This window comes from Bidens hawaiensis, unplaced genomic scaffold (assembly GCF_021521415.1).
Source record: "Bidens hawaiensis isolate Kalapana, Puna unplaced genomic scaffold, B.hawaiensis_p1.1 tig00013119_1, whole genome shotgun sequence".
Lineage (NCBI taxonomy): Eukaryota > Viridiplantae > Streptophyta > Magnoliopsida > Asterales > Asteraceae > Bidens > Bidens hawaiensis.
The window spans coordinates 190,578-205,621 of NW_027492108.1; the positions used below are offsets into that span (position 1 = coordinate 190,578).

General features: G+C 35.2%; 3 protein-coding genes across 3 annotated transcripts in view; all 3 read right to left on the minus strand.

Annotated features, from left to right (window-relative positions):
* Positions 1-15,044, minus strand: part of LOC143543393 (protein NO VEIN-like) — a 286,208-nt gene that overhangs the window by 186,248 nt on the left and 84,916 nt on the right. The gene's annotated exons all lie outside the window — the stretch shown is intronic.
* Positions 809-3,417, minus strand: LOC143543375 (uncharacterized). Its single transcript, XM_077035706.1, has 4 exons — positions 3,314-3,417; positions 2,659-2,695; positions 2,128-2,564; positions 809-1,839 (listed from the first exon to the last, which is right to left on the minus strand). The coding sequence occupies exons 1-4, from the start codon at positions 3,362-3,364 to the stop codon at positions 1,228-1,230; spliced, it is 1,137 nt and encodes a 378-aa protein (XP_076891821.1). The 5' UTR covers positions 3,365-3,417; the 3' UTR covers positions 809-1,227.
* LOC143543413 (uncharacterized) lies at positions 10,218-14,063 on the minus strand. The gene is made up of 6 exons (XM_077035744.1): positions 13,547-14,063; positions 12,945-13,079; positions 12,174-12,238; positions 11,940-11,976; positions 11,411-11,856; positions 10,218-10,852 (listed from the first exon to the last, which is right to left on the minus strand). Exons 1-6 carry the CDS (start codon positions 14,061-14,063, stop codon positions 10,241-10,243), a joined length of 1,812 nt encoding a protein of 603 aa, XP_076891859.1. The 3' UTR covers positions 10,218-10,240.

Consider the following 15,044-nt stretch of genomic DNA (forward strand, 5'->3'; position numbering starts at 1 on the left):
AAAGTGATGTAAAATAAGCCTATGAAACTTCCTTCAACTACTCCATAGCACACTATAATAATGTTTTAAATTGTTGTACAAAAGTTGAACATCATCGTTCTTTGAATCAACATCATCGTTCTTTGAATCCGACAAGCTCTTACTTCCTTAACCTTTGTCTTTAACGTTAAGAATAAAACCCCAGGTCACTTGATTAATAAAATAACTCATATACACCATTAAGTTAAAAAAAATATGTTTAAAAATGTTTGTCGCTAATATATCACTTCATATTTGCTACTCTCTTGATTGATCTTTTTGAAACGAGCCTTAACTTATAAAAAAAAGTTGTTTCTTTGTCACGATTCAAATATGCATAAATATACACGAACAACCCTTATAGATAGCAGCTTCTTAATCCTACAATTTCAACAAAACAAGCTACAAAATATGAGCTATTATATGTGTACTATAAAATTATATTGTTTTATAATAACTAGTATGTTTGAGTATGGTAAGTGAAAGATATAACTCAATCAATAACACTGACTTTTAGTATGCACACCAGACTGATCAGATTGAAGACTTCTAGGTTGACACTGAAGCAGGTTAGCTGACTTTTAAAATGTACGTCAGATTGATCAGATTGAAGACTTGTAGGTTGACACTTGACAGGTTGGAATAAAGATCAGGTTGACACTGAGGCAGGTTATAGGTTATTTGGCTAAAGACTAGCATCCAAGACTAATGAAGTTTCTATTTTTTTAGTTGTGTTAAATTTGTATGGATATAGTACCTCTTGGTACAAAGATTTTACGATTCCCCTGCTTATGAAATGATTGCATGTGTAAATTAGCCCAACCTCTGAGACACTTATTTGCGCTCAGTGCGTATCAGTTTCGTTTATCTAGTTTGGCCGAGATAAAGATGGTATACATATCTAGTTTCTATGAATTAGAGTTTGATTAGGAGTGAGTCAAGTGTTAGTATAAATAGTGGGCCATTAGAAAAAAAATTCATAAATATTAACCCCAACATAGAATTAACACAAACTTATTTCTATACCAAATATATTAGCAACATTTAACTGATACAACTTTAAGATATGCTTTTTAACAGATAGAATACTTGGAATGTAAATAACACAAGGCATAGCAACATCGATCTATTTGTACAAAACCAGCAATTTAGTTAAAGGACTTGGATTCCCAACGGTTTCAGTTATTTGTAGTTTGATGCTTGCACGAGCTAATTAAGCCTTCGAGCATTCTGCTGGTAAAATATGCTTCTTCCATAAGTGGAGTGAACTAGCTCCACAAGTAAAGGAAACTGCAACAAGGCAAACAAATACACTGGTATACCGGTTGCAATAACAAGCGGAGCTGCAATCCAGGTAACTTTATCACTAAGCACTAGTACGAGAGTCGCACTAAATGCAATCATAGTTGCTGCAATCGACATGAATAACGAAATAAGTCCAATCGTCAATCTTTTTGGTAAGTAGTAAAGGAAGTCATCTACTGCAAATCGCGATGTCAATATCCCTAAAAACATCAACGTCGAAGTTGATGAAGAGAATAATGCAACTGCATCCGATATGATAAAAAGCATAAATGTGTTATAGTTTAGGAACAACGGTTTGCCATCGACTTGAGTTCCGCCTGGGACCGTGAACATAGCTGCAAATGCCATCGTTATCGTGAGTGCTGATACCACGGTACAAGAAGATGCCGTGTCCTTCATCCATTGCTGCCCGTCTTTAAGTAACTCCGTATGTTCATCAATGAAAACCATTCTTGGTGTCTTCTCCATTCCGTTTAAAGCTTCTCTATAGGAAGGTTTTACAAATTTGTTGATTTCCTGCAAAAAATTGAATGATTAAATTTTGAAATATTGGTTAGGTATATATAAATTGTAATCCTGTTAGAATACAGTTAATCTTTAGCTAATTTAAATAGTCGTTCGATCCAAGTGATCATTATTGTTACAATTAATTATTCTACTTGTTTAATAACGCGCTAAAAAAATGAGTTGAGGAGCAGGGTGTTTCTCAAACATTTGTTTTCTTAATTATAAGAGTGTAATATATAATGAATAGGTGATGATTATCGCTCCTAGGTTATGTGTTTAAGTTAGGATAACGAATACCTCAAACCATTGAAGCTCGCGTTGCATTTGCAAAGCTGCACCCGTCACGACAGTAAGCCGATGAGGTGGAGCTAACTTTGCAGCCAAGTGTAATGCGTTATCATTTCCATTTTTATAAAGTTGTGTTGCTACAAACACTTTGTGGAAAGACATTTGGTGCACAAGATTATACACTCGTTCTTGACGTTTTATGATAGCTTCAAGGATCAGATAATACCCATCAACATTGTACCAGATTATGGCTGGGTAGGCTATTATGCATTCTTCAATAAGCTCACGAGTCCCATATTTGACAGCAGTCGCTACTGCAGATCCTAAAATCTTCCAAACTATGCCATGATCATACGTTTCCATCACGATTTTGTTAATACGATTTACGAGTAAGTTGCTCAATTTATTGTTTACTTTAGTGTCATGGATATCCTTGATTGTTGGAGCTACAATGACAAGAAGTATGTCATAATTTGAGATGAAACTGTTACATGTAACCATAAATAGTTATGCGACTGAAATCATAATCGCGTCACGTACCCATATAATGAAGGGCTCTCCAAAATCCAGAAGTGAACTGTATAAGAGAAAATGTTCAAAAGGTTTTTAAGTTATGACTAGAAGGCTAGACTTATCTACTAAAATCAATGTTGTAAAAGTAGGTTTCCAAGGCCGAGTACTCCCTGAGTATTCGCTACAAGGTCGTCGAGGGGGGTTTCTTCAACTCCGCCCAGCTAATAAGAATTGAACAAATGTGGTCAACCTTAGCCAGAATTACATCTAGTCGATGAACTTGGGTCAATTTTGATTTAAAAAATAAAACATTGTTCTTATTTTTATAATATTAAAGAAGAAATATCATTTTATTAATTAATTATTAGCATTTTTTTATAAATATTAGTAAACTTGTGATATTTGACATATATATAATATCCAAAAATTAATTTACTTTATATTAATTACCATGTTCGAGTACTCCCCGAGTACTCTGAGTACACCCAACTCTCCAGTCGACCGCCTATGATCTGCCTAGCGACTTTTGCAACATTGACTCAAATACATTTCTAAAAAAAAAGACCTTAAATGGCATTTTATTTATTGTAATGGCCTTAGTTCTCTAACTTTGAAATCTTAGGAGGTCCAAGTTACTTTCGGATAGTGATGCATTGGGTTTAGGAAAGCTAGAGATTTATACCTTGTTAAAACTCTTTGGAAAGATTTTGACTAGAGTAGCTCCTTTAATCATCACTTGCACCAAATAAACAAAAACAAAAGGACAAGTTATTTAGAAATTAGCATAAGTGTTTCCTAACATCCTAAAATTTTAATGTTGAATAAAGGAAGTTATGTTTAGTGATTTCGCGTGATTAATTAATATCGGGTAAGGAGCGGACCATGGACTTGGATTAATTGAGATGGGTTAAACGAGAATGGGCCTTAGATCCATGGGATTTCAGGGATATAAATATCCCCTAAACCCAAAAATATCTTCCATTTCCACCTATTCCAAACACACTCCAAAAACACACCACACCACAACTTCGCCGACGGCCGGAACCGGGCAGATCCGAGGAGAGGAACGGGCAGATCCGAGAGAGAGAGAGAGAGCGATTAGTTGTGTTAACAAGTTAAACGAGATCCAAACAAGCTCAAAAAGGTATGATTCTTGATCTTTGAAGTTTAAAGATCTAAGTTTTATATTGTAGATACGACCGAAAATGGTCGGGAACGTAGTGGGTGATGTCGAACCAAAGCAAGGGTGTTAAAATCGCCCAAAAATGCTGGACAGAAACCGAACAGCGGCTGATCTGGGCAACTTCGCCTTCAAAGCGATGAACTTTGCCTGCAAGCTAAGTTCGCCTGATGAACTTCGCCTGCAAGCTAAGTTCGCCTGATGGCAACTTCGCTGTAAAGTTAAGTTCGCCTAACTGGTAACTTCGCCTGAGGCCAAGTTCGCCTGATGACAACTTCGCCTGAAGCCAAGTTCGCCTGCTGGCAACTTCGCTGTAAAGCTAAGTTCGCCTAGCTGGTAACTTCGTCTAAAGCTAAGTTCGCCTAAGGTTTAACTTCGCCTGCAAGCTAAGTTCGCCTGATGGCAACTTCGCTGTAAATCTAAGTTCGCCTAGCTGGTAACTTCGCCTAAAGCTAAGTTCGCCTAAAGTTTAACTTCGCTTAAAGCCGAGTTCGATTAGGAAATAAATTAAAAGCGATAAGTAAAAGTAAGCTAATACTAGGCCACCAGATTAGATCAGGCGAGTATTGATACGTGTAACTTGTACAGTCAGCCGAGCTCAGTTAAAGAAGGGATTTACAGCTATCAGAAGAAAGAAGCAGAGTTCAGGTGAGTTTCTAGCCCCATTCCTTGTTATGTTTTCGGGGCTGTGTGCATACTCGATGTGTTGTTAATACATTTATCCTAAGTGATAAGTGTATGTCATATGTGATATGTGTGATAGATATGAATGATTGTTTGTCGGTACGCGAACGATCTTCGGATATTGCGCGTACTGTCAGGTTAAAAATAAAGGTACGAATATTATATATCGAAGATGTATGAATATTTCAAATGAATACTTGTCGGGGCGTGAACGATCTTCGGATATTGCATGTAACGACAAGGGGTATGGTTGTTAAATGAATGAGGTAAAGAATGCCTAGAGTGTTCTTATGTTATAATGTAAGTATGTGTATATAGGTACACGAATGGCATGTGAGTTCTACGTTCGACATAGTAAGTTAGGATGGCAAATCCCTCTAGCTTCTGTCGGACATAGACTCGGCTGGTGATGGCGTAGTTAAGGACTGCGAGCCTTATACGTGAAGTAGATGATATATGTAAACGTAAATAAGGACTGCGAACCTTATACGTAATGTAGATAGGCGTCAGCATAGGAAAGGACTGTGAACCTTATACGTGCTGTATTTGTAGCATAGGGGAGGACTGCGAACCTCGTACGTGCTATGAATTAGGTTACAACATAGGGAAGGACTGCGAACCTTGTACGTGTTGTGGATGTATTTCAGCATAGGAAAGGACTGTGAACCTTATACGTGCTGATTTTGTAGCATAGGGGAGGACTGCGAACCTCGTACGTGCTATGAATTAGGTTGCAACATAGGGAATGACTGCGAACCTTGTACGTGTTGTGGATGTATTTCAGCATAGGAAATGACTGTGAACCTTATACGTGCTGATTTTGTAGCATAGGGGAGGACTGCGAACCTCGTACGTGCTATGAATTAGGTTGCAACATAGGGAAGGACTGCGAACCTTGTACGTGTTGTGGATGTACTATGGTATAGGGAAGGACCGCGATCCTTGTACGTACCATAAATGGTGAACATAGGTAAGGACTGCAAACCGTGTACGTGTTCACGACCTTGAGTACAGGTATAGACGGTAAACTATGAACGTACTCTCGGTAGACTGAGGTTAGTGATTGTAGATATGTATGTATGTATGGTAGCAAGTATGTATGTAGAACAGAAGGGTAACTAGTGAAGTATGGATATGTATCTATGGATATGTGTGTATGTGTATGTATTGTATGGCGTTCGATTAACTAGAACTCACTCAGCGTAGCTGACTTTTAGTATGCACGCAGGTGAGCTGATTATAGAGTTAGCATGAGGATGACACACGGTATGGATTGAACGGCTGGCATCTGAAGAAAGAAGTAAAGATGTTTTAAATATAAAGTTTTGTGTTATGGTATCAAAGAAAAGATTTAATGTTTTGTAACAAATGACTGATGTTTTATATTCCGCGAAAAGTTTTTAATGAACTCTGATTTGTAAGAACTGTGTTTATGAGTAAATCCGACGCTAAAGTAAGGCTACCGGGTTCGGGGCCTTACAAACCCATTGTTTGTTCTCATCTAATTAGGTTTACAAAATTATAATTACTCAGTTACTAGATAAAAATGATATAATACAATTATCAATCATACAAAGTGTAGAACAAGATCTGACCATTGGTTTCACGGTGGTGACATAATTGTAATTACGGAACATCATTATTGATTTTTTTTCAAGTTCTCATACTTTTTTAAAACGTTGATAACTTATGCCATTAACCGAACATTTTATTTTCTTTAACTTAAGTATACCATATTGTTATACTTTAAAAAATCGACTTCTTTAAAAATTCATGTGTTATGTGTATAATATGTGCAATAATGTTCATACGTAATTATTTTACTTCAAATGTGATTCCTTTTTTCATGCGTAATTTTTCAACTTCACTTTTTTGTATATTAACTTTTGTCAGTATTATATGTATATGTATATGTATATGTATATGTATATGTATATGTATATGTATATGTATATGTATATGTATATGTATACACACATATACGGACCTTGTAATCTACACACATATAATTACACGAATACGATGATGTGATTAAAAGGTTAACTTTTCATTTAAAATTAAAATGCCTAACATGTGAGGACTTATCAATCAAGTTTTTAAGTCCGTTAGTGTTAGTGCTTATATGTGTTATAAAAAATAAAGCATATTAAAACCTTATATATTGAAAACCTTAATTAATACCTATATCTGTTACTTTTTTAAGACCACGTAGTTAACGGTCAATTTTAAAGATAAAGATGAAAGTAGGAAATCAAAACATAATGCATTGAATGAAGATGGAGAGAGAGAGAGAGATTTTAGAGATGAAGATAGAGAATAAATTCTAGTATAAATAATTAAATATTGTTATAAATCGTTATATTTGTTTCATAAAAAAGAGTTTAAAGTTTAATACTTTTTAATGCTACTCTTCACGTCACCTTTCTATAAAGTTTGTACATAGCATATATAAAGATATTACTTACGGAGAAGCACTTAAAATAATATATAAAACGTCCATAAAATCCAAGCCTGCTTCCACTTGGAAAAGCATCGGGTTTTTGAGCTAATATTTGCAAAGCCGTGTCACCATTCCTGTCCTTTTCGAACACAATGTTCGGGTAATTGTGGATTATGTCTAATGCCACATCTGCATCACCAAATTTAACCCTAGATCTGAATTATGAGAATTGATAACCGAGAAATACAATAATAATAGTTAATTGAATAAAGAGTTTGAAGATAAAGAAGATAAAACGAGTTTAATTTGTTGTTAGGAGATTATTGTTTGAGTACGAGATGGAATATAAAGTTTATTTGATTATTTATTTAAATATTAGGGTTTGGATAAAAAAAATGAATTAACATGATAATTGTTAGAATCAAGTAAAGTAATTATATATAAAAATAGAGTAGTTATGTAATTACATCGTAGTTGTATGTATAATTACTCTACTTGATTCTCACAATTAACATGTTAACTTCATTTTTACATTAACTTTTCCCTAAATATTATAAGGAACTAGAAAAGGACATGATGAGAGTTTATCAAACATTATTTTTAGTCAGTTTTCTAGTAGTGATAAGACGTACCGTAGAATCCAGGCATGACAGTGAGAGTAATGAGATCTCCCCCGGCAACTCCAGTGTATGGACTAGTCCCTTCTTCTCCCGGAAGTAAATCGTGAGTCACCGTCAACAAGTATTCCAACGTCTCCTTATTTCCATTCCATGCGGCCAGCTTCAACGGCGTATCATGGGAAAGGTCCAGATCTTGCGTCATATTAGGTTTGTGCTTCACCAAAAACTTTGCATCAATCGTGTTTCCAACCTTAGCAGCATAATGGAGCGCGGTATATCCATTAAAATTCACCATGGACATCTTGTCCGTTGCACCAATGGCAACAATACTTTCCACAAGTTTCTGGACGAAACGGTGGGAGCGATTAGTCCCAACAGCGATCATTAAAGGCGTCTCTAATGCAAGTGTTATATGTTTCGTCATTAGGTCAGGGTCTCGTTTGAAGTATGGACTAGCGGACTTCCAATCGTCTTGTATCGCAGCTTTGTAAATTGGCAGCTCGTGGAGTATATGATCATCCAAACTATTCATTCTGATCAAATTTGTATGATCAGCTAAATGTGAGTCAATTCTAAGTCCTGGATTTATTGAATGAAGTTAAGTGGCTATATAGTAATCAAAAGAATTTGCGTCTCTAAAAGAAATGTGAAAGTGCACATTCAAATTTAATCAAAAGAATCATATCTTAAAAGAAATGTAAAAGTATATTTGACAAATGGTCATTTTTATGATTTTTAAAGAGTCAATGTTACAAAATCATTAAATTATACAATATTTTTTACTTTAAAATATTTATTAGCTAGTTAAATCAGCATAAACGAAACTCAATCTTTCAACAAGCTATAATTTACTCAAAAAAATTAATCATCCCTAGATGAAGTACATACCACTTATGTTACGTGGGTCAGACCTTCACGATAAGTCCAGGGGCGTTTAGAGGAGGCTCTCCGACTAATCTCACATCTCTGTGTATGATGTGGGACCAACCCAATTGACGACGATTGCTCATATGAGAGACTGGTTATAACAACCACCATGGATAGAATCATAGAAAAGATTCTTGGTTGATAAGGATGTCACGTCTCATATATCACCAACGTGTTTTATGCTTAATTGATGACCTACTGAGAAGGTTTCACAGAGTCACCAAAAACCAAACATTGAGCTCCTAGTTGACAAAATAAACAATGTTGGTAACACGAGTGACCATCTCCTAGAGCGGAGGTGGAGGGTTGTCTTCATGATGGATTTAGAGGGATAACATGACATTTAAATTTTGTACATATAGTGGTTTTGGGAAAATTTAAACTTACCGTAAAAATATAGATTATTAAATATACACTATGAAGTTTAATAAATTTAAATTTTTTAATACTATAAAGTCTATAAATTACTTTAATTTTGTGTTTAATGATCACTCAACCCCTGACCTCACCCAACTATCATCGGTGCCACCATCATCCATTTCTTCATGTCCATGGTCATGGTTTAAAAAACACACTGAAAACAGATCGGTGGCCTAAAATCAGGACTGAAATCCAATGGCCAAAATGGGGAGAAACGCCAAAAATGGCAACATAGAACTTGATCAAAACCAACCAAAAACGGACCAGTATGCTTTTATTCAGTTATTCTTCTTCATAGCCATCACTTGCAAGTCACACCAAACAAACAACTAATAATATAGTAATAATAATAACAATAATAATGAGAATAAGAATAATAATAACTATTAAAGCAATGTGAATAGGAATTGGAATGGGAATTAGAATTGAAATGGGAATGGGAATGGGAATCGGAATTAGAATCAGAATCAGAATCAAAATCCTAAAGCTAATCTTAATCTTAACGCTAGCGCTATCACTCGTGACGCTGTTTCCACACCTACTACTAACACTACCACTAATCCTAATCCAAATCTTAATCTACGTACTAATCTTAATCCAAATCCTAATTCTTGTAGGTTTTTTGATTTTGTAATGACTACATAGTTTTTAGAATCGTGTTACTCACTTTCAGATTAAAGTATTTCACTCATATGAATTCTTTTAAATGATACGACAATAAGTATTTCTTGAGTATGAGACGCGATTTATGAGAAACGAAGCTGTGAATTTATTGTATATAAGAGAACAACATAATCCCTTATAATAGGGGTTTTAACAGGTGAAAGTAAATATCAACAATCTTTCATGAAACATTATGTTTGTTGGTCGAAATAATTGTCTTGATGATAGTTTTCTTAACCGTTGCTTTAATTGTTACTGAAAACCATTTTTTTAACCCAGCCAGCTAGGGCTTAATTTGGCCCTTGTGCCCTGCCACCTGAATTGCTGATTTTGATTCTTTAATTTGCAATAATCACTATATTTATGTTTTGGGTAATCAACTTAGTCAATAAATATGATCTAAAATAAGCCTACCAAACTTCTTCCAACTATTCCATTACCTATAAACAGTTACTTTTTTTTTTCTTGAAGAAGCATATTTCTAAACTCTTCTAGTCATTACAAAAAGAACAAAGCCAAATTTGTTACATTTTTTGTTGGCCACATCCCACATGATTAAATAGTTTCCAACATCCCCTGTGACATTTCAAACAAAAACTTGAAAGAATTTATCTTTATACAGATATTAAAATACAAGACACGTACAGGTTTGATCTTTGGAAAATATATAACGAGCTAATGAATCCTTCGAGCATTCTGCTGGCGAAACACGCTTCTTCCATATGTTGAGTTAACTAGCTCCACAAGTAAAGGAAATTGCAACAAGCCAAATAAACACATGGGAATACTTGTCGCTATAATAAGTGGAGCTGCAATCCATGAAACCTTATCTTTAAGCACCAGTGCAAGAGCCGAACTAAATGCAATCAAAGTTGATGCTATTGACATGAATAACGAAAGAAGTCCAATCGTCAATCTTTTTGGTAACGCGTAAAGGAAGTCATCTTCTGCATATCGTGAAGTCAGAATCCCTAAAAACATCAACACTGAAGTTGATGAAGAAAACAATGCGATGGCATCTGATACGATAAAAAGCATAAATGTGTTGTAGGTTAGGAACATCGGGTTGCCATCATCTTGATTTCCGCCTGGGAGAGTGAATGCAGCTGCAAATGCCATTGTTACTAAGAGAGCTGCTACCACAGTACATGAAGATGCTGTGTCTTTCATCCATTGCTGCCCTTCTGCAAGTAAACCTTTATGGGCATCAGTGAAAACCATTCTTGGTGTTTGCCCTTTTTTGTTTAAATCTTCTTTATAGGATGGCTCTATAAATTTTTCGACTTCCTGCACAAAATGCATGCTTTTTAATTTGTTAAAATGAAAAGTGAAGAAGATAATGTATATCTTTGTGTAAGCTTGACAAAAAGGGTCAGTCGGGTGTGTTCGGATAGACGTGCTAAAACGGGATTTTAGCAAAATAGGTTCAGGTCAAACATGATTTTTTTTACATATCAATTTTGTTCAGGTCAAAACGTACAACTTCTAACCAAAATGGGCTCGGATTGAAATGAGTCATGTTAGATAAAAAGTATCAAAATGGGTTCATCTGCTATATTTTTTCATGACGACTAGTGAAGGTGTGGCGTCAACGACGACGAGTAGGTTGTGGAGACAAACAGTTGTCGTTGGTCTGGACCAATGTTAAATAAGCAAGTTTTAATAACTTATAAGAGTGGCCTGTTTTGACATGCATAATTTAAGTAGAGTCAAATTGGCATGTTATATAACTTGAGTTGACCGAACTGAACCCATACGCAAGCCAAAAAAAAAACTGACTTAAATCAATCAGTTCGTTAACGAATAGGTTATCATTGTTGTTCCTAACTGATGAGGAACAGATACCTGAAACCATTGAAGCTCACGCTGCATTTGCAAAGCTGCACCCGTGACAACATTAAGCCGATGAGGCGGAGCTAACTTTGCAGCTATATGTAATGCATTCTCATTTTCTTCACCGTCAAGTTGTGTTGCTGCAAATACCTTGTGGCCAGACATTTGGTGCACAAGATTGTACACTCTTTCTTGGCGTTGTTTGATGGCTGCAAGGAACAAATAAAACCCACCAACATCGTACCATATTATGCCTGGATAGGTTAATATGCATTCTTCAATAAGCTCATGAGTCCCGTATTTGACGGCTGTAGTTATTGCAGATCCCAAAATACTCCAAGTTATGTCGTGATCGACCTTTTCTATAACGATTTTGCATATACGCTCCACGAGTGAGCTGCTCAGTTTATTATTTACTTTGATATCATGGATGTTCTTGATTGTTGGAGCTACAAACACAATATGCCGCAATTAGAGATGAATCTGTTACGTGTAACGGCCATAAGTTGTTTATAGTTGAAAATATAATGGCATTGCGTACCCACGTAATGAAGGGCACTCCAAAATCCAGCACTGAACTGTATAAGAGAAAATGACCAAAGGTTTAAAAGTTATAACCACGCGATATGCCGTCCTAAATAGCATTATACACGTTGTAATGGTCTTAGTTCTCCAATTTCGAAATCTTCGGGTGTCCATATTACTTTTTGCATAATTTGGGTGTCATTTTGTAATGTAGTTATAGATTTGGTTTAAGAAACTCACAGATTTATACCTTGTTAAAAATCCTTGGCAAGATTTTGACTTGAGTAGTTGCTTTACTCTTCTTCACAGGTATCACTTTCACAAAAGAAAAACAAAACAAAAAACATAACCAAAAGGACAAGTTAAATAAAGGTATCACTTTCACAAAATAAAAACAAAAAAACAAAACACCAGAACCAAACGGACAAGTAAGTTAAATAAATAACATAAACAAGTTTTCTAACCAAATAGGTGTTCTCATCTAATTAGGGTGCATGGCATGATGGTGGGGTGAAAATGGGCCATTCCTAGAATAATTTTTTTCGGTGTCGACAAATAATTATTCAAGTCATTTTCATTTGTTTACGACATCGGTCACTATAGCGAACTAACCACACTTATTAAGTTATTTTATTATTTAAGTAAATTATTTTTTAAAAAACAATATTTTGATTGTACGATTGTTGAAATTTTAATCAAACTAGATACATTGCACGCACTGTTTTCTACCTAACAAACTAAACCGATACCAACCGAGTTCGTTTAGACGAGATGCATGGATTGATTGACACTATTATTAAATGATAATTAACAAGTAACAACTCTCCGTGTTTTAGGCTATATAGTGGTTTACACAGGCTTTCATGTCAAGACACATAAAAAGTCGTAAAAATCTATTTTTATTAAAAAAAAATAAAAACAATTTCATGTTACGTTTTTATAATATTTGCACATTGTAAATTGTAAAATTGTAATATAGAGATAGTATTTTAGAAGAAATACTCACGTGAATATATAATACGTCCCCAAAATCCAAGCCTGCTTCCACTAGGAAAAATTTCAGGTTTTTGAGCCAATATTTGCAAAGCCGTTTTGCCGTTCCGATCGCTTTCCAACACGATGTTTGGGTGCAAATCGATTATCTCTAACGCCACATCTACATCAACAAATTCAACCCGATATAGTCAATGAATTCTGATTCCACGTCATCAAACGGCCGTCCACAAAACACTCATGCGAGCGCTTTGACCAAAAATATCAAACTACTTTAAAAAATATTGGTTAGAGGAGCCTCTCCATAAGGGTCAAACTTTGAAAATTGTTTGTCAGAGTGATTGTTTTGCCGATATTTGGACAATCGTTCATAGTCAAACTTTGAAACGACGGTTCACAAAACACTCTTGACCATCGGCCAAACTTTGAAATTATTAGTCAGAATGATCGTTTAGCCAAAATCTTGACGGCAGGTCTCACCACGACGGTCAAACTTGGAAATATGGTCAAACATTGAAGTATTATGGTAAAAACGGTTAACTAACCACATGTATCCGGATGACCTTTTAATACGTGAGATTGAGATTAGATGTCATACGGTGTATATAGATAGTCCAAAATCGTACTTACCATAGAATCCAGCCATAATTGTGAGAGTAATAAGATCACCACCCGCAACTCCGGTGTACGGACTAACACCTTCTTCTCCAGGAAGCAAATCGCGAGTCACCGTCAACAAGTATTCCAACGTCTCCTTATGTCCATGCCATGCAGCCAATTTCAACGGCGTATTATGGTACGGATTCGGAACTCGCGTCATATCCAAGTTCTGCTCCACCAAAAGCCTTGCAGCAGCTGTATTTCCAACCTTAGCAGCATAATGGAGCGGGTTGTTTCCGCCATAACTCGTCACAAACATCCTATCCTGTGCACCAACGGCAACAATCCGTTCGATAAGCTTCTCCACGAACCGGTGGGAGCGGTTTGTCCCAACCGCGATTATTAAAGGCGTCTCCCACCAGTATGTTATCTGTTTCGTCATTAAGTCTGGTTCTTGTTCGAAGAGTTCACTAACGGAGTCCCAATCGTCTAGCAATGCGGCTTTGTAGATCGGTAGATCGCTGATTACGTAATCGTACTTAGTCATTCTGGTTGAGGTTGATCACCTTAGCTGAACAATGTCAATGTTCTTCTGGATCTTGTAATCAAGACCTGCAATTAGATTAACTAAAGTCAGCTTAAAATACATTAAAAAGGATAAATAATAATAATTGTACAGTTTACCTGAATATTAATTTTGTATCAAGTAAACCAGTTGTCTTAAAATATTCCTCGGAGAACATAAATAAATGACTATAGATGTTTATTATATATCATAATTAACTTGTTGAATTTTGCTGGAAGAATTATTTCGAGGTGAATTGTCAAAATAAATTAAATCAATATATATAATATAAACTATATTTGTTTTCATCGGGTCTTCAGTATTGTTTTAATATTATCTGAATGTAGTAGTAAAGTTTTAAATGATGCTACAGACTCGTATGATAAAGTTCTAAGAATCATATATCTATTCAGAGTAAAATGCATAAAAGGCATTATAGTGGCTTTGTTGAAATCCCACCTAATTCATTATAAATAATTAACTTACTAAACTTATAAAAAGTTCATTTAAGTAAGAGTAGTTCATATAAGATACGGGCGTTTTTGTTATTATAAATTTTCCAAACAAAGTTTTGGACCACAAACATTAGAAAAATGAAAACAAATAAAAAAAAAAATTAACTGAGATGCTTTGTAAGGTGTAATTTTTTTTTTATAATTGATGGTATATACGTGCAATCTCTTGAATTCTCAGAGAGATTATTTATGTACGTGTGAAAACATGGGAATGTCATAAATATAAAATAACGAGTAAAAATAAATTTAGGTTACCCATTATTACCCATTATTATGCAGTACATGTTTCTATGATATTTGAATATGTTGTAATAGATTAGAGTTTGGAATGATTTGCGTACAACTTTTTTTACAAAGTTTTTATATGAACATATTATCGAACCAACCAGGCCTTTGAATATAGTACATAAACCATATGCACAGTTTTATAGTTTCCCCAAAAGTTATA